General features: G+C 41.4%; 1 protein-coding gene across 6 annotated transcripts in view; it reads left to right on the forward strand.

Moving 5' to 3' along the window:
- NTRK2 (neurotrophic receptor tyrosine kinase 2) overlaps window positions 1–19,401 on the forward strand; it is a 411,482-nt gene that overhangs the window by 69,551 nt on the left and 322,530 nt on the right. For all 6 annotated transcript variants that reach the window (XR_003035866.2, NM_001075225.2, XM_010808129.4 and 3 more), the window contains exons 8-10: window positions 693–998; window positions 16,063–16,098; window positions 19,021–19,118. Coding sequence is in view for 5 of the 6 variants with exons in the window: in NM_001075225.2 (NP_001068693.1) it covers window positions 693–998; window positions 16,063–16,098; window positions 19,021–19,118 (440 nt within the window). In the remaining variant the exon portion in view is untranslated. The remainder of the gene's footprint in view (window positions 1–692; window positions 999–16,062; window positions 16,099–19,020; window positions 19,119–19,401) is intronic.

Genomic DNA, 19,401 nt, shown 5'->3' on the forward strand with positions numbered 1-19,401 from the left:
TTGTTTTTCAGGTTTAGATAGGACCTCAGACATTTAAAGGATCAAAACTTTGATGCATCTGAAATTCTAGAAAAAATGGACTATACTGTAATGAAAAGTGATGCTTTTAAAGAGCATTTACTATTGACAGTGAAAAATATATTAATTTATCAGACTTTATAATAATCAGTCAACATCAGGAGTAACATTCTTTGCATTGACCAGTTTTATTTCTTTTGGAAAATTTATGTGAGATCCAGGCTTCAAGCAAGATTTCCAAAGTCATTTTTGTCATTGTATTATTTAGGGAAGCCCTGTAAGAATAGTGGTCCTCAATGTTTTGGTGATTAATCTCCATAATATCAAGGCATATGTGTTAGAAACCAAAGTCAACTTCAAATGAGCCCTTTCCACTGTCAGAAATCACTGGGATCTGTTTGGAGTTGATTCTCACACTGAATAGGTGTAAAGATGCCTATGATGCGTGGATCTTAGGCAGAGCAGGGAAAGGATTCTTTCTGAAGCTCTCTGTAAAAGTTAAATCAAACTTGATGATGATACAAAATATTGATGGATTCCAGAGTTGCAGGTCATACGTTTTCTTAAACCAAACAATGGTTGAGTAAGACCCCCCCTGTCTATGACACAGAGATTTGGAGATGGGGAGAATTCTGAGCTTTCTGATGCTATTAACTCTCTCTTTTTCAATTTAGTTGCTCCAACTATCACATTTCTCGAATCTCCAACCTCAGACCACCACTGGTGCATTCCATTCACTGTGAAAGGCAATCCCAAGCCAGCGCTTCAGTGGTTCTATAACGGGGCAATTTTGAATGAGTCCAAATACATCTGTACTAAAATCCATGTTACCAATCATACGGAGTACCACGGCTGCCTCCAGCTGGATAACCCCACTCATATGAACAATGGGGACTACAAGTTAGTAGCCAAGAATGAATATGGGAAGGATGAGAAACAGATTTCTGCTCACTTCATGGGCTGGCCTGGAATCGATGATGGTGAGTACCTGATGTTTTTGCATCTGGAGAGGACTAGTGTGTATCACTCAACTATTGACAACATCGTGAATACAATAAACCACTCCCAAACCCAGTGGCTTGAAGCAAACATTTCATCTTGCTCATGGGCCTGTAGATCAGCTAGGGAAATTTTGTTGCATGTGTGTTTTTTTCTGGGGTGCAGGGTGCAGAAATAGAAGCTACACAGGAGATCTACTTCTTAGGATAAGTACAAAGTACAAGAGGACAGCAAAAAAAAAAAAAATAATAATGCAAGGCTTTATAAGGCTTCCTTTTGGGATTGGCACAGAGTTTCTTCAACTTATATGCCATTGGCCAAAGCAAGTCATAGGTCCAAGGCCAATCCAAGGGCAGGGCCTCATACTCCTCCCATGGAGGTGATAGGGATGAATAATTTGAACAATATTCTGAGAACACACACATTATTTTTCTCTCAAGTGTTATATGAGATTTTGTACCCACAGTGACAAAATACAGGCAAATCTGTGAGCAGGTGAACTGAATTTGGTCGGCTCATGCGCTGTTTGAGATATGTTTTAACCAGTTGGGATTCAGAATCCGGCTCCCTCATCTGTGGCAGAGAAACCAACATTGTGGAATGTTTTGCTTACCTGGGCTGACTGAGTTAAGGCATCTGCTGATAGAACCCTGAATTATTTTCCTAAGAGTGGTACTAGTTCCCATCTGACCAATGGTTTGAATTGGGAAAAGGATGGCTGGTGCTGGGAGTCCAGTCCATGGTCAGCAGAAGAATTTCAGTGGGAGCCCCAGTAACAGCAGGGACAATATCATGCGTTTACTTTCTCCAGACACTCTTGTTCAGTGAAAGTATTCTTATTTGCTTGATCGTATTGCCCAAATACCTGATACCATTGTGGAGGCTGAGCCATGTGTTTGGCTACTGGGACCTGTTCATGATTAGAATTCCTCACCCTAACAGCTCTGAATTAATCAAAGCCACACAAAGCCAGCCTTGCAGAGAGAAGGGAAAATAGAGACTTGGAGGCCAGTGGGGCAGGGGCTGATTGGGCAGCAGGTACTAGTATGGCTTCCAGGACAGCCCCGTGGACAAAGGTGATAGCTGCCAAGCCACTTTCACCAAATGAGAGTGCAATAATTCTCATTACACAGTCCATCTTCCTGTTATCCTGGTGTTTATTCAGCAGCTTTTTAAATGCACCAGCTTCCTGAGCGTGCTCAAAATGGGATTTGAATTATATAAGTTTGATTTACAAACAGCCTTTCAGGAGCACATAAAACAAGCTATGTTTGGATGCCTTACCCAGACACCCTGGCAGTTGTTGTCTGTTTCATTAAATCTTCCTCTTAATTGAGAGTTTAGTTGCTTGGCTACATTCGCTGTAGTAAATCGCTAGATTACTGTGTTCATTTTCCTCCCGCATATTTGTGGGAATAACAGCTTTATAGTTAAATCCAGAATCTTTGCTTCTGGGACAACAGTTTTTTGTATGTTTTTAAATGAACATTTTATTTGTGAATAATTTTAAATCTACAGAAAAGTTACAGAGATGGTACCGAGAGTTCACAGCTACCCCTCACCTGATTTCCCTGTTGCTAACATCTTGCATTGCTTACTTTTGTCAAAACTAAGAAACTGACGTCACGTTAGTACATTATTCTCATCTAAACTTAAGGATTTATGTGAATTTCGCCAACAACTGGCTTCTGAAACTGTTGGAGGTGAACTTGATTCCAGGTTGAAGGTCTGGCATTTAAAAGTTTTAGAAGTGGTTTGTATGCTTTGATATGAGCACTGTTCTGTCAGTGTAAAACCAGAAGCTTCTATTTTAGATAGGATTTTTATGTGCTTTCTTTTGAACATTTCTGTACAGTACCAATATTTGGTACAGTTTAACTCATCTTATCCATGTGGCCTCATTTTTATCGATGGCTTTTGTTAGTTTTAATTTAGCTAGTGATTGGAAAGAGTGGTTCTCTGGTCTAAGTATAGCTCAAAGTTTCTCAAGTATTCCCTTAAAAGGAAATAATCATTTATTTATCTACAACAAAAATTAAGCCATATTTTTTTAAAGATGTTCTTTCCCTTTCTTTTCATTTATTATTTTTATCAGATCTTTAAAATAAATATGGCTTTAGAAAAGACTGATTTTTATTTCACTCTAATTATTTACTCAAGGACCCACTATCAGGGAGTAATAAATGAAAGTGGAAATGAAAGAGACTTGGCCTAGGGTGATAGTGGATATAAATGGCCCGTATGGGCCATAAACCAGTGAGACCAGTTAAGAGACTGACCTCACTTGGCTTGTATGGTAGAATCTTTGTGGATATTTATGCAATTTGTAGCCCTAGCCTACAGATAATGGCTTTTCTTAGAAATGCTTTCTTTCCCTCTTAACTTCCCTGAAAATTAAAGAAAAATTTACAAAGGGAAATATTATATATATGTGTATATAATACTATATATATTTAGACCTTGCTGGTCTAAATGTCGGAGAAGGCGATGGCACCCCACTCCAGTACTTTTGCCTAGAAAATCCCATGGACGGAGGAACCTGGTAGGCTGCAGTCCATGGGGTCGCTAGAGTCGGGCACGACTGAGCGACTTCACTTTTACTTTTCACTTTCATGCATTGGAGAAGGAAATGGCAACCCACTCCAGTGTTCTTGCCTGGAGAATCCCAGGGATGGGAAGCCTGGTGGGCTGCCGTCTATGGGGTCGCACAGAGTTGGACACGACTAAAGCGACGCAGCAGGAGCAGCAGCAGGTCTAAATATACATTCTACCTTAAGGTCATGTTTGAGTTTATGGTCCTTCAGTATTTCTGTTGTCATCATACAGTAGTTGATCAAGAAGTTCAGCTCTCCCAAATCTCCATGATACGAAGTTATAGCTACTTTTCCCCCTGGTTGTTTTGATGAGATCCTTTTTTTCACACTGCGAGTTTCTGGACTTACCAGGAACCAGGCAGTCTGGGATTTCTGTGAAGTCAGTTGCATCACTGTATGAATCCAGAAGAATTAAAACAGCAGCTCTTGGGGAGGGAGGAGGGAGGAGGGTTCAGGATGGGGAACACATGTGTACCTGTGGAGGATTCATTTTGATATTTGGCAAAACTAATACAATTATGTAAAGTTTAAAAATAAAATAAAATAAAACAAAAAACAAAACAAACAAACAACAACAAAAAAACAAAACAGCAGCTCTTCCATCTTTGGTCGCATGTGTTCCTCATTCAGCTCAGAACTCTGATTTCCATGAAATGGTCGCCTTGTTTAAGAATTCACTCTCTATTTGGAGATAGAGAAGGAAGCATGTTGACAGAAATTAAAACAGGAATAAAAACAGATAAATAAAAAGCACCTAATAATATAAAAATGGGTGAGCATGGAAGAGGATGACTGAACTTAGTGACAGTCCCAATTGCCTTTCACACCGCATGGAGTGGAAACATGGGATGTTGTGGCAGATGCTCCACTTGGAGCAGAGAGACCCCAAGCCAGCATCAGCCAGGCCAAGAGGGTGCCATCTACAGGTGTGAGGATGTGAGACTGGCAGTAAAGATCCCCATGTGTTTCTCCAGAGTGCTGGAACCTTGCAGAGTCTGACACCAGACACTAGCCCCAGCCAGGGTGTTGTAAGGAGGGACAGGTGTTATCAGGTCTTTAGATGTCAGCAGGGCCCAGGTACCAGTCCAGATCATCACTGGCAACTTGACTTGCAACTGAGAAAGGGAGTCAAGACTTTCTAAACACTACATTGATTATTTCTGATCCCATGCTTGGAATTGAACTCAGCTCTGGTCAGTTTGGAGAAGGAAATGGCAACCCACTCCAGTGTTCTTGCCTGGAGAATCCCAGGGACGGGGAAGCCTGGTGGGCTGCCGTCTATGGGGTCGCACAGAGTCGGACACGACTGAAGCGACTTAGCAGCAGCAGCAGCAGCTGGTCAGTTTTGAATTATATTTAAAGTACAACAAGGAACTTTCTGCTTCAAAATGCATCTGAAGAACAGTGATTTTTATCTTTCTAGCACATGGAAGAGCACAGCTGGTGACAGTCAAATTTATTTCCTTTCCTCTTGGTTTTCCATTGTCCCTTTACTATTTAGTCACTTCTTGGTCTACTAGAACAGTAGCATCCTGCTCTTTGTTACACATTAATGGTTGAGTTTTAATTGTTTTTTAATCTTATTTTATTTTTTAAGACACATTTCTGGGGCTCATCTCTAGCAATTCTGATTCTGTGGTTCCAAGGTGAGGCTTGGGCTTTGGCATTTTTCGTTTTTGAGATTCCCCAGTGATCCCAGTGTGCAGCCAAGGGTGAGAGTCACTTGTCTGGGATGGAATTCTGACCCAAGCAAGATTTTTCTGCTCATTGTTGAGTAACAGACAATCCTTGGGTCACTTGAGGTTACAGATGGAATCTCAACTGCGAAACAGGATGTCGCTTCTGAGTTAGAAATCAACTCTGGACTTGATTTAAGGGTCAGTCTCCTCTCCCCTCTCTTCGCAGGCTGGCAGCATGGGGGTGGGGGCTAGAGCTAGCTAATGAGATTTAAGCTTTTGTGCTGCCTGGGTGGAGGGGATGGGCATGGGGATGAAGGGCAGGGAAGTGTACTGGCCAGTGGCTCTGTGCTCTTGGGACCTGGGTGTGTTCAGTGTCAATTCACAGCTCATCTTTCCTGGAGAACTTTGGGATTCCTCTCTCTGCAGCCTGCTCTCCTGAAGCTCCCATGACATAAATGCATCCGTGTTCTGGCTGCTGAAAGTAGCTCCTCCTTCATACCCAGGAATGCAGCTTTGTACTTTGGGGGCTCCCTCTGGCCCTCTAGACTCCCTCACAGACTTCCTTCTGTGCTGCTTCCATCTGGTCCAGGGGAACCCTCATGATCCCTTGTCCTGACAATTCTGGGTGCACAGGTGGAACCCAGATGTCAGCTGCATCCCACCACCACACTTGGCCTGAGCCATCCCTGGCAGAGTCAGCCACTGGTCCTTGCACCTTTCACCTCCAGAGAACACAGGTCATGTTCTCAAGTGCAGCTGTGGAAGCCCCATGGTGGGGTGGTGGTGATGGTGACACTGGTCCCCAAAGAAACTTCTTTATAAGTCCTTCCTTTTTCTCTTCTCTCTGGGACCTTTTAAAATCTCTTCATGAATCAGATATTTCAAAGGACGAGGATTCAGTCCTTGCTTTTGTGAATTCCACCTTTGGTGCTCACTTTGGTGTCGGTTACTAAGGCAGGAAGAGTCTTGCTTAACATCCTGTTGTACTGGAATTCTAGGATTTTGAACAATTTGTCAGGTCTCTCTGGAGGTTTGAGAAACAGAAAATGCTGGGCTACCTACTGGATGGTGATGAAACACAGCCCTTTTTCCCAAAATAGAAAACACTTCAACTACCCATAAAATGATAAAAGACGGAGAAACACTTGGGCTTTCATTACTGTCTCCTGCTTCTCTTTGTGGTTGTCTCTCTTGGCTTCTAATTCCCAGGGATGTCCCTATCCCGCTATTAGGCAGGACCTACTCATGAAAGGAAGGAACCCTATTCAGCTGAAGATATGCGGAAGTTGCAGGCAATAAAGAAGTAAGCGCTCCTTTGAATGTTCTCTTTTTTGTAGAAGCCTTGAACAGAAAAACGAAGCGGAGTAGATAGAACCTCAAACATATTCCTTTTTACTTTCAGTGAAATAAACTCCTGTCTCTTGTGTTAATCCACATGACTCACTCAGATCTGGTGTTTGAGCTTGGAATTTTAATCATGGTTATCCCACTCTCCCTGTTATTCAAAGGGAAACTTTGCCACGGTGGGAAGGGTTTGCAACTAGGCTCTGATTCGCCTAAGAGTTGTGTCTTTCGTAACCTCTGTGGCTTTGAGCAATTTTCTTACCACCTCTGAATCTAGCTTTCCTTCTCTGTAAAATGTCAGGTTCTAATACTTACATAAAGGTGATTGTGAAGAGGAATATGTCTGGGCGTGGCCTCAGGGCCCCTCACCTCACACAGGGAGGAGCTCAGTGCTGTTCCCTCCCCGGGGAGGGGCAAGAACATGATGACAGTGTGCCCATCCTCATCTCCCTGGTGTGCCCATCCTTATCTCCCTGGTGTGCCCATCCTCACTTGCCTAGTGTGCCCATCCTCACCTCCCTAGTGGGCCCATCCTCACCTCCCTAGTGAGCCCATCCTCACCTCCCTAGTGTGCCCATCCTCACCTCCCTAGTGTGCCCATCCTCACCTCCCTAGTGGGCCCATCCTCACCTCCCTAGTGGGCCCATCCTCACCTCCCTAGTGCGCCCATCCTCACCTCCCTAGTGCGCCCATCCTCACCTCCCTAGTGCGCCCATCCTCACCTCCCTAGTGGGCCCATCCTCACCTCCCTAGTGCTCCCATCCTCACCTCCCTAGTGCGCCCATCCTCACCTCCCTAGTGCGCCCATCCTCACCTCCCTAGTGCGCCCATCCTCACCACCCTAGTGTGCCCATCCTCACCTCCTTAGTGTGCCCATCCTCACCTCCCTAGTGGGCCCGTCCTCACCTCCCTAGTGTGCCCATCCTCACCTCCCTAGTGTGCCCATCCTCACCTCCCTAGTGTGCCCATCCTCACCTCCCTAGTGTGCCCATCCTCACCTTCCTAGTGCGCCCATCCTTACCTTCCTAGTGCGCCCATCCTCATCTCCCTAGTGTGCCCATCCTCACCTCCCTAGTGTGCCCATCCTCACCTCCCTAGTGTGCCCACACTCACCTCCCTAGTGTGCCCATCCTCACCTCCCTAGTGTGCCCATCCTCACCTCCCTAGTGTGCCCATCCTCACCTCCCTAGTGTGTCCATCCTCACCTCTCTAGTGCTATGCTCTCCAGCCTTAGGAAGAAACTTGCTGCCCAGAACTGCTTCATCCCAGCTTTGGCTTTGTCCTCACTTATCTGGGGGCTTGGGCTTGCCCAGAGAAGAGGACCCCCGGATTCTGTCACTTGACTACAGGAGCTTTTTATTTTTTATTTATTTTTTATTTTTTTCTTTTAATTCCTTTTTATTTATTTATTTATTTATTTATTTTTTTTTAACCCTCCTCCCTCCTCCCTCCCCATACAGGAGCTTTTTAGACTTGGCCTTTTTAGGAGAAAACTGAGTCAGTGTTAGGTTCCTAGAGAGGGTGGGTGTATAATATAATATAAGCTGCCTCAGGTGTCTAAGCTCTCTCCCCTCACCTTCCCATTTGCAGTGGGACCCAGAGATATGCCTCTAGAGACAAACACATCTCTTGCCCTTACCCCTAACATTTTTGCAGTTGTTATTCAGCCCCCTCAATATTTAGATATGCTATTTTCAGGTTTACTCTATGTTTCACTGAAAAAGTACTATCCTCTATGAACGCTGGGGTCTTTTGACTTTGGTCACACTTGCCAAGGAATTATAAATCAGGATTTCTCAGCCTTTAATGAGAGATGAGATCTCCCGGGGATCCTGTTAAATGCGGATTCTGATTCCATGATCTGGAGAAGGGCCTGACAATCTGCATTTCTAATGAGCTCCCAGATGGTGCTGCAAATCCATGGACCACACTTGAGTAGTGAAGGCAGTTCATTTACTTCTTCCTTGCAAACTCTGGCAAGGGTTGGGGAGGGGCAGTGTGAACACTGGAAGGACTATTCAGGCATTCATTGAGCTTACCTCACTGACTGTCCAAGGGTATTAACTAGGAATAATAAAAACACGGAGTAGTTGTTGCACAGAGAAGCACTCTGATTGGGTTTATCCAAAAGCAGGATGGCTCAGGGCTTCTGGGATGGCTGAGTGGTAAAGAAACTGCCTGCCTATGCAGCAGATGCAGGAGGCTCGGGTCTGATAACTGGGTCAAGAAGATTCCCTGGAGTAGGAAATGGCAACCCACTCCAGTATTTTTGCTTGGGGAATTCCCTGGTCAGAGGAGCCTGGTGGACTATAGTCCATGAGGTCAAAAAAGTCGGACATAACTTAGCGACTAAGCAACAACAATAACATGATGACTTAAGGAGGCTTAGGAGAGTGAATAAGTAGAGATGGTGGTGCAGGCACACGCATAGAAAGCAAGGGGCTATCTGCAGATTCTCCAAAGAGTCTTCTGTATCCTATTTAGCTTATGGGTCAAAAATAAGACTTGTCTAAGATGAAATTGATCCATTATGTGGCTGTCACTGGAATTCAGTCCCACATATAGAAAAGTTGCTTCATGAACATGAATGTGTGTGGAGACTGAGTGGAGATTAGAAGTGGAGAGGGTGCCCTTTTAAGCAGAAATCTAAGTAGAAATTCACGGCAGAGAGATTGCTTGTGAGGGCCATGTGGAAGAAACCTGGAGCTTTTGCTAGCATCTTCTGATTAGAAAGCACAAGTTCCAAGAATATTCAAGGTCAGGTATTATTGTAAACATGAACACATTGATTGTTTAAGAGTAGATTCTCTTATTGAAATCATGACCCGAATGATGAATGCTTTAGACTTGGAACAAACCTAGCCAGAGTGCTAGATGATAAAATACGCAGATTTTAAAGCTTTCCATTCTTTAGGCGGTACATAAAGAGTGTCTCTATGGCCCACTCATTCAGGAAGGATGTCACAGCTCAAGAATGCTCATTCACACAAGCAGTGGGAGTTAGTGACTTATGCTGCCTCATTCGGGAGCAGTTGTCTCCTATGCAAAATGTGCGTCAGAAGCAAACTATAAATATTGGAAGAGCTTTCCCCACAGCTTTTCATTTGTGCCATTTTATCCAAAGATTCATGACGTCTGGATGAACTAGCTCTCCCTACAGCACTTAGAATTGCCCTCGAACTGGCAGATTTAGATTTGGTGTACTTAGGCCAAAGAATGTGGGGTGAGGAAATTTCTCCAAATGTTATACATTCAGAAAATATAAAGCCCCCCACCCCTACTACTTATTCTTAAGGCCATTTGTCAGGACCCATGTCTTGTCCTGGGAGTGAAAGGCAGAAAAGTTTTGCCTGCTTTTCTGCCTTAAAAACAGAGAAGGGTATGGTTCTACTATAGACTCATAATAATCATGATAATTAAGATTTATACTTAAATAGCTCTTTTTGTCTCAAGAGGACTAATGTTAATTAATTACGCCCCCTGAAGCTCCTGAGGAGTTGCCAAGCCAATGCTATTATCCTCTTCTGTCAGATGGAAGACTCCTTTGTTGTAGAAAAAGGGAAGAGGCTCTCAGTGCTGCAGGCACAGTAGAGATTCAGCCAGAAAAGGACCCAGATGTCTGAACCACTGATGTTTTTGGTCCCTGAGTTCCGCCTGCCATTCTTAGAGGGATGAGAGAAGGCTCTGGAATTCAAAAGGTGGTCTGCCCTGAGTTAGAAAACACTGTTGACAAAGCAAAGGAAAGTTTGTTTGAAAAGAACAAATCTTTTGTTATTCCTTTATCATATGGAATCCTTTGAAATATTTTTAAAAATCACACTAAAGAGAGTCTGCAAAAAGAATTGAACGTCTTAAAAAAATTTTTTTTAAGCGTTAGAGACAAGAAGCCTAAAGGAAAGAAACAGATGTGTCTTCTGATCTCTGCTATTATTTTTATCTCTAGAGCAGAATGGAAAGTGAACCCTCTGGTCAGGCTACCTATCTTCCCTCAAGTTTTTTAATCCTGCAAATGTGTTTTTCCTTTTACAGTAGGTTTTGCAGTTAAAAAATCATAAAGATTTACTCATGAAGGTTTTTACAAAGTCGTAAGATTTACTCATGAGATATAAATGAGATTAGAAGATAGAAATAAATAGGCCCTCACATTAAGCTATTTAGCGTGGACTTAATAGAATGGTGGACGACATTGGTTCGATACTGTTGCGGGAGGAAGTGATTCTGTTATCCATGTTTAGAAGCTTAAATGTCCTCAGGGTCCATCTTTTGGAGGTGCAGACATGGCACGTTGAACACAGAGCTTTGTCAGGAGTGTATGTGTGGTTGTAATACAATCTTCATGGTTCTTTTTCACTTGGGGTTTTTCAGGCTGCACTCTGGACCTGTTAACTCTCTTCCCATAATTTCTGACAACAGGCAGGCCTTAGGTCAGCAACAAGGTACTAGTGAGTGTATTGCCTGGAGGTACTCAACAAACGCTTCAGAAGATAGTACTTGAACATCAGACAAACAGACATGGGCACTTATCTTGTTTTGGTTGGGAAAGAGTTGTGGCTTCTACACTGGAGTGAACCGAGGAGGTAGAGAATGGTCTGCTGCTTGTTTGGAATGCCAGTGGGTTAAGGGAGTCCCAGGAAGTCCATATTTTATTCTGGAGATTCCCAACATGAAGCTTTAGAGCTTGAGCCCACCTCTGTTGCTTCTGTCTGAGATTTCTTAGTTGATGAGAGCTACTAGGATAGTCTTCAAGAAACCATGCCATGTTGTTCTCAGTGGCTTCAGTCATGTCCAACTCTTTGCAACCCCATGGACTATAACCCTCCAGGCTCCCCTGTCCATGGGATTTCCCCTGCAGAATACTGGAATGGGATGCCATTTCCTCGATCTTCCTGACCCAGGCGTCAAACCCACATCTCTTGCGTCTCCTGCTTTGGCAGGCAGGTTCTTTACCACTGAGCCACTGGGGAAGCCCTCAAGAAACCATGACTCTCTCTCTCTCTCTCGGGGACTTTCCCATTGGTCAGATGGTAAAGAATCTTCTTGCAATGCAGGAGACCCTGGTTCAAGGAACCATAACCCTTCGCAAATCTCCACGACAAGTGCATTACTCAAGTGCATTTCATTGACTTGTTCCCCTCCTATCCTGTGTTTATCTTTTCTCGTTCACTTTTTAATACTGATTATCTCCAACAGTGGTTCCCACCTTTATAATGATACATAGTGAATAAACTTAAACTAAATAAAAGGAACCAGTGAGAAATTAGGCTTTAAAATGGCAGATATCTTCAAATTTTTCCATTGCCAAAAGTCTGAAAAGGAAATGGTGATTTTTTTCCTGTTTCTGCATTTAATATGATGTTAATAGCTACTAGGGGCTTCCCTAGTAGCTCAGATGGTAAAGAATCCGCCTGCAATGCAGGAGACCCGGGTTTGATCCCTGGATCAGGAAGATCCCCTGAAGAAGGAAATGGCAACCCACTCCAGTACTCTTGCCTGGAGAATTCTATGGACAGAGGAGCCTGCTGGGCTACAGTCCATGGGATTGCAAAGAGTCGGACACGACTGTGTGACTTTCAACTTTAATAGCTACTGTGCTATTTGCATGTAAACATCATTGAAGCTTAGCTTGACTCAGAAGTTGCCAGAAGCAAAATAATATGCTTGTTAAGCTGGGATCAGCTGGAGTAATGTGACCCTAGCATTTTGTAAAGTCTGGGTCTGTGCATCCATCTGTGTAGCAGGTCTTCTAAACCTTTGTACAGGAAGAGACATTTCTTTCTTTTGATGAGCAAATCCTCATCTGACATAGTACAGTATGGTAGGGAGGAAAAAAAAAATTGTTCCTCCTATGTTGTCTTTCTGTGAGTTTCATAATCTTGTGCTAAATTTGGCTATTTCTGACAATGAAAGTAAAGTGACAATACTTCTCATGCATCTGGGACAATGAAACAAGGAAAATATAGTGCTTTTCAGAATGTGTAGACCTGACGTCATGGTTTTGCTGGTGAACTTGGTAGAAATGCCATGCACTGATATGAATCAAAAGTCTGGAAAAGGACCTGTTTTCCAGGTTCTGAGCTAACCTATTTCCTTTTGATCCCATCCCAAATCCCATTTTTCTGTACCCATTTGCTATATTGAATTGATTCAACATTTTGAATCTTCCTAGGGCTTTGTGTGGAGAAGGCAATGGCAACCCACTCCAGTACTCTTGCCTGGAAAATCCCATGGACAGAGGAGCCTGGAAGGCTGCAGTCCATGGGGTCGCTAAGAGTCGGACACGACTGAGTGACTTCACTTTCACTCTTCACTTTCATGCATTGGAGAAGGAAATGGCAACCCACTCCAGTGTTCTTGCCTGGAGAATCCCAGGGACAGGGGAGCCTGGTGGGCTGCCGTCTATGGGGTTGCACAGAGTCAGACATGACTGAAGTGACTTAGCAGCAGCAGCAGCAGCAGGGCTTTGTGTGAGTAATGAGTTTGGGTATTCCCTTTCTGTGATGAGCCTGAATACACCTGTATATCAGTCATATATGATGAAGTTCATTCATGTGTAGTTTAGATAAATCTGGCTCTGAATCCATAGAGCCTCTTTACTTTCTGATGGAATCAGGTGGTGACTGCATGTGGGGTTGTTGAGGGTATGAGAAGAAATCAGAGTGACTGACTCGTCCCAGTTTTAGCACTTCCTATGTCCAGGGAAGGCCCCCATCCTGAACAAACTGCACAGATTTGCTCATAACTGTCCCAGTTTTAAAACTTAAAATCCTTGACCTCAGGCCATCTTAGATGGTTGTTTAATCTAGTACAAGTGAGGGTCCACATACTTCAATCCAAATACTTAAGAAATATAATCAAGTTAATGACTTGTTAAATTAAAAAAAATAAGTTCTATTCTCCTACCTTGGGCTTCCCAGGTGGCACTAGTAGTAAAGAATCCTCCTGCAACATACTAGATGTGGGTTTGATCCCTGGGTAGGGAATACCCCTGGAGAGGACATGGCAACCCACTCCAGTATTCTTGCCTAGAGAATCCCATGGACAGAGGAACCTGGAGGGCTACAGTCCATGGGGTCGCAGAGTCGAACATGACTGAAGTGACTTAGTACATTCTGTTACCTTGGCAAATATATATTTACAATGACCTGGAAGCCTGGGTTTGCAGGTCGAATTCTCAGACTCTTGGAGTTCCAAGCAGGAGCAGAGTGGTTTCAGTAGAGCTGGTCCCTGGTCATGGCCCCTGCTCTGGGCTTCTGGTGATATGGTGAGAGCTATATGAAGGGGATGGGTGTGCATGTGGACACCTCAGCCCACCTGTCCTGGCTCACACTCACTCCTCACCCCTCCTTGGATCTTGTGTCAGAGGGTGCTCACACTGGTGGCATGGCCCCCTGGAGGTGACAGTTGTAGGGGAGGGGCTTACCAGTCCTAGGAAGTTTGTGCAGGGCCATGGTGAGAAAATTCTGGGCTTTGGAGACCTAGAGTGAGGTCCAGAAGTGAGGAGCAGACTCTAGTGGGCAGATGCCTTGCAGATTCAGATTGTATTTTGAGAGACCAGTGGGACCAGATCAGAATGGGATCTTCTGAGGGATGGGATGGGGACAGAGGTGGGAGAGGGGTTCAGGATGGGGAACACATGTACACCCATGGCTGACTCATGTCAATGTATGGCAAAAACCACTACAATATTGTAAAGTAATTAGCCTCCAATTAAAATAAATTAAAAACAAAAGGAAAAAAGTAACAGATTACTGGGCAGTGCAAAAAATGATTTTCTTTCTTGGGATTATAGAACCTTTTCTTTTCAGCAGTGGTGGAAAATCCTAACTTTGGGGGGACGTCATTAGGTAGGTCCAAGGATGTTGCAAAGAGAAAGGACTTCAGAGGATGGGCAGGTGCCCTGTTAATGACATTCCCAGAGCTTCCATTGAGATATTCCCTTGCTTTATTCACTGAATTCCCCTTCAACCTGCCAGGTCACTGTCAAGAGCCTTCTCAGGAATGTTGTATCAGCTACAAATAATTCTGACAATGTCTATGGATATTTTGTAACTCAAAGCTATTTTGAAATGATGTTTGGGATTATAAAACTCAAAATATAATTGAAAATGACTGGAATGATGACTTTGCATGAATTGACATAGGGTCATCAGAAGTGGCTGTACAGGTTGTGCACTGCACAATTTCAGGTGATTCCATTAACATTGATGACAGTCTTAAGGGCGCCCCCTAGAGTTGTACAAAGCACAGACTGCACAGCAGTATGTAATATCCCTATTTTTTCCCCTGCTAAAATAGGTATCTTCTAGGTGAACCGTATTGAAATTCTGGCTTGAATATTAGGACCACTTTTATTTGGTTCTTCATTTAGATTAATCTTGATTATTTACTAAGAGCTACAAAAACAGAAAATAGGCTCAAGTTTCACTGACTTTAAGTATTTTTCTGCTAAGAGTTCAGAAATGAAATGAGAATCAAGTAAAGTTTATAGTTTACACATTTTATATTTCACACAGTGAGGAAAGACTAAAAGCATAGAAAGTGACTTTGGAAATTCATTTTGTAATCACTTAAATGTTACATCAAATTTTGATTTTAATTCCAAGCAGGCCTTCATACAGATACTATAATTTCAATAGTTTTGACTGAAAAATAAGTAGCAAAATTTTTTTTGTCACCTGTTCTTGTTAACAGTGATTTTTAAAAGATAAAAAAAAATTTTTTGCAAATTTTCTTAGAAATATTTTAAAACAGAATATTCTGACCATTTTGGTGACTAAAGACATATCCAAAAACAATGGTATACTCTTGAATTTCTTTCTTGACATAACATTTTTTGTAACCTCAGTAGAGAAAGTACATTTATTTTTCTGTGTTATATTAGGGTAATAAAAGGGTTATTCTGTCTTGGAAATGTCCCTCAAGACAAAGTGCAGAGAAAAATTGTACTTTAGGTATTATCATCCAGGCTGGTTAATAATGTGTTTGTGAATACAAATGGACCTGCCATAACAAAGTTTGAAAGCAAACCCTGAGTCATCAGAGAATAATCAAAGTGGATCAGAAGTGATCTTTTTCTGGAATGAAAATACCAAAATTACAATTAAATTGATCAAGTGTTTAATAGAAACAGCAAAAAATGTGATCATAGTTCATTGATGGTTGAATTTTTTCTCATTAAAGTGATATTTAATTTTTGTTTGCCCTTTTCTTTGCCTTTCTGGAATAGAGACAGGGATTGTGGGCTTGGGAAGAGCAACAAGGTTAACAAGAAGCAAACCTAGAATTTCAGATTTTATTTACCTATAAAACAATCTATTCAATTTAAAACCTTCAATATGTATTTAGCCAATTTTAGTGGGCTTAGTTAGTAATTTTTTAACTTTGAATGCATACTTAATAAGATATCTTTGTTTTGTTTTGCTTTTTAGGTGCAAATCCAAATTATCCTGATGTAATTTATGAAGGTAGCTATCATGTGGTCTGTATTTTGTATCTTTTCAAAATATTTGTCTAAAATGTAATAAATCAACTGAAAGAAGAACTTTAAGCTCAATTAAATATACACTTCAAGCATGACTTAGGCCAAAATAATACTTCAAAAATCATTTGGTATTGATGGCTGTTTTCCCTTGATATTTACAATGCCTGTAAATAGTGTTTTCTCTCTCATGCTTGTTCTTGGAAGTAGTAAATCCATTCTGCTGTAACAGACATTTTGTTTCCATAATTGGGAACTAATTACCTGTTTAAAAGCCTTGACTACCAAGAAAAGGGAGGTGTATCAGTTTCTGGCTATGACGGTAAACCCAATTCAAAATTATGTTTCTTATATAATGAAAAAGCCTGGCTCAGAGACAGGAACCTCAAAGGCGAGGCATGTTTTAAGGTTGGTGAAACCAGCAACTCAACCATATCATCAGGGATCCAGTGTTTTTTTTTCCCCATCTCTGCACCCTTCTGCCCATTGTGCTGGCTTCACTGAAGGCTGGTTTCTTTTATGGTCTTAAAATGAGTCATTCACATTGATGGGAGAAAGGGAGGAACTTATGAAATTGTTCCAGAAGAAGAACTTTCCCAGAGACCTCCATCAAACCCTCCCTGTTTCTGACTCAGGACTCAGTTGGGTCATGGTTCATTTTTGCCTTGGTGGCAAAAATCTATTTAACCCTTGGTTAAATAGATCCACCCCTGGAGTTTAGATCAACTTTCCTAGAGGAATAAATTCCCTTGAATAAAATGGATCTCTCTTAAATGGTAAAGAATCTACCTGCAAGGCAGGAGACCTGGGTTCAATCCCTGGGTTGAGAGGATCTCCTGGAGAAGGGAATGGATACCCACGCCAGTATTCTTACCTGGAGAATTCCATGGACAGGGAGCCTGGAGGGCTTCAGTTCATGGGGTTGTAAAGAGTCAGACACAACTGAGGAACTAACACTTTTACTTTTGGAATGTGGAAGAAGAGAATCAAACTATCCACTGTATTAGCTTACCAAATAGCTCATCTTTCCTTTGCTGTTTTAATTGAATTCCAGGGTCATTTTACTACATATGAGAATCCATTGTTAATAGTTTTGAAACCACCTTCATGACCAGGAGGCTTCTTTTGGGAAAATGGCAGGCTCAATTTCAAGACTTGGTTTGAAATTTAAAATTGATAAAAAGTTACATTTATCAAAATGTTGCATTTACATATTTATTCTATAAAATAGTCTATTCTTTAATTCTGATGCACAGCTTGACAAATGTGTATATTTATATTTTTAATATAAAAATAATTTGCATTTTAAATATAAAATGATCCTTTCTGTGTTTATGTGTGTATATTTAACTTGAGCTAATTTTGTCTAGGGAATTAAATTGTGTTTTCTTGCTTTATGCATGTTAAGCCATATTTCCTCCAGGCTGTTGTGGTTTGGGTGATTTTGTGGATGTAATTTGTGTATTTTTATATTTATTTGTTCTGATATGTTTTAAAGAAAGAGTACGTCAAATTGTATCACAGAGAAATTATATTGTGATTTTTCCATTTTAAAATTATGTTTTGAACTCCTTTCCAATAATTTTAAGTCTCTAAAAATGTCATCTTTCCACTGGACGCAGATCACACTTTGAATATTTGGCCTAAAATGTTGTTATATTAAACTGTAGATACTTTAATGATTTAATTTTGTGTGAGTAGCTGGATATAATATGAAGAGGGAAAATAAGCAAATAAATGATATCTCCTAGTGTTTGAAATATTAATAAGTTCTAATATTTTCAAAATGAAAATGGTAAGAATATAGTTTTGCAGTTAAGAATGAAACAGCCACAGATCGAAAATAAATTCTGTTTCTGTTAATTTTCATTCACATTCAAAGGAACACTCTGCTAATAAGAATATAATTTAAATTGGTTGCCTTGAGGCCAGCATGATATTTCTACCAAGGGAAGATTGGCTGGGGCTGGCTTAATGAGGTTGGTTGTTCAGGATGGAAATTGAAGGCACCATATCTATTTAGAATAAAAATACAAACCATTTATAAACAACATTGTCTGTAATGTTTACTAAAACTTTTTATGACTTTATATATAATATTATTAATAAAGACATTCCCTACAGAAAAATCATTTATTTCTATCCTGATCCATGTAGGCTAAAAGTGATCCAAAGGAGCAGCTACATTTGAGAACTATGAGAACATATCCTCACAATTCTAAGTGTTGTGTTGGTGAAGTTCCCTATACATTAATTCTGCAACTGAAATATTGGCAATTCAGAACTCTTTTAAAAGTTCAAATGTGGACCCAAGTTTGTTCTCAGTGCTGAGTCCACATTCTATTTTAAGTGAATAAGTAAGATGTCCAGAAATCAGTGCTGCTGATTTCAGGTCTGATTTCTAGACTCTGTTGCCTTCTTGCCAGTTGACCTTAAGACTAGTAATAACTGGTAACATCTCTGAGCTTTCATTCTTCAGCTGTAAAACTGGTGGTTAGACTTGATTTCCAAAGACTCTTCTAGGCCTATAAATCTATGACTCTATATGGTCAATTTTTTTTGTATTTTCATTAAATACTTTACCAAAAAAGGAATATATTGATATTATATACAAACTTATATAATAAAAACCTTCATGTGCAGAGAAAAATCCTAAACCTGGTTTGGAATTTGACCAACAAAGCAAAGATGTAAAGATCTGAGTTGAATACAATTTTGACATCACACAGTCTTACAGTGAATTTAAACCAAGGTGGGGAGGTGTCATGTTTCTCCCCAGCCACACTGTCAGTGGCTTGGAAGCTTGTGATTTGTCTTGCTTTGTTCTGAATTCTACTGTGGCTCATGTTTGATTGCAGCCTAAAGACAACTTCATGCTTCCTTCTTTTTCCCCTTTCTCCAATTTAAGATTACGGGACCGCAGCAAATGACATTGGGGACACCACAAACAAAAGTAATGGAACCCTTCCCACAGGTGTTGTTGACACGGGTCGGGAACACCTCTCGGTGAGTGAGATGCTTACTTGTTTCCTAAGTTGGTTCTGAGCATTTTGATTGCTTGAATGCCTGAGGGATCTTCAATGCCAGTCTTTCAACAAAATACTTTCATTCAGATATAAATATGGTGTTGAAGGGTAGAGGAACTAATAGAAAGATTTAAGAGAAGTTATAAAGGTGCTGTGGTCTTCCCTGGTAGCTCAGGTGGTAAAGAATCTGCTTGCAATGCAGGAGACCCAGGTTCAGTCCCTGAGTTGGGAAAGTCCTCTGGAGAAGGGAATGGCAACCCACT

The sequence above is a fragment of the Bos taurus genome, chromosome 8 (genome assembly GCF_002263795.3).
Source record: "Bos taurus isolate L1 Dominette 01449 registration number 42190680 breed Hereford chromosome 8, ARS-UCD2.0, whole genome shotgun sequence".
NCBI classification, from domain to species: Eukaryota; Metazoa; Chordata; class Mammalia; order Artiodactyla; family Bovidae; genus Bos; species Bos taurus.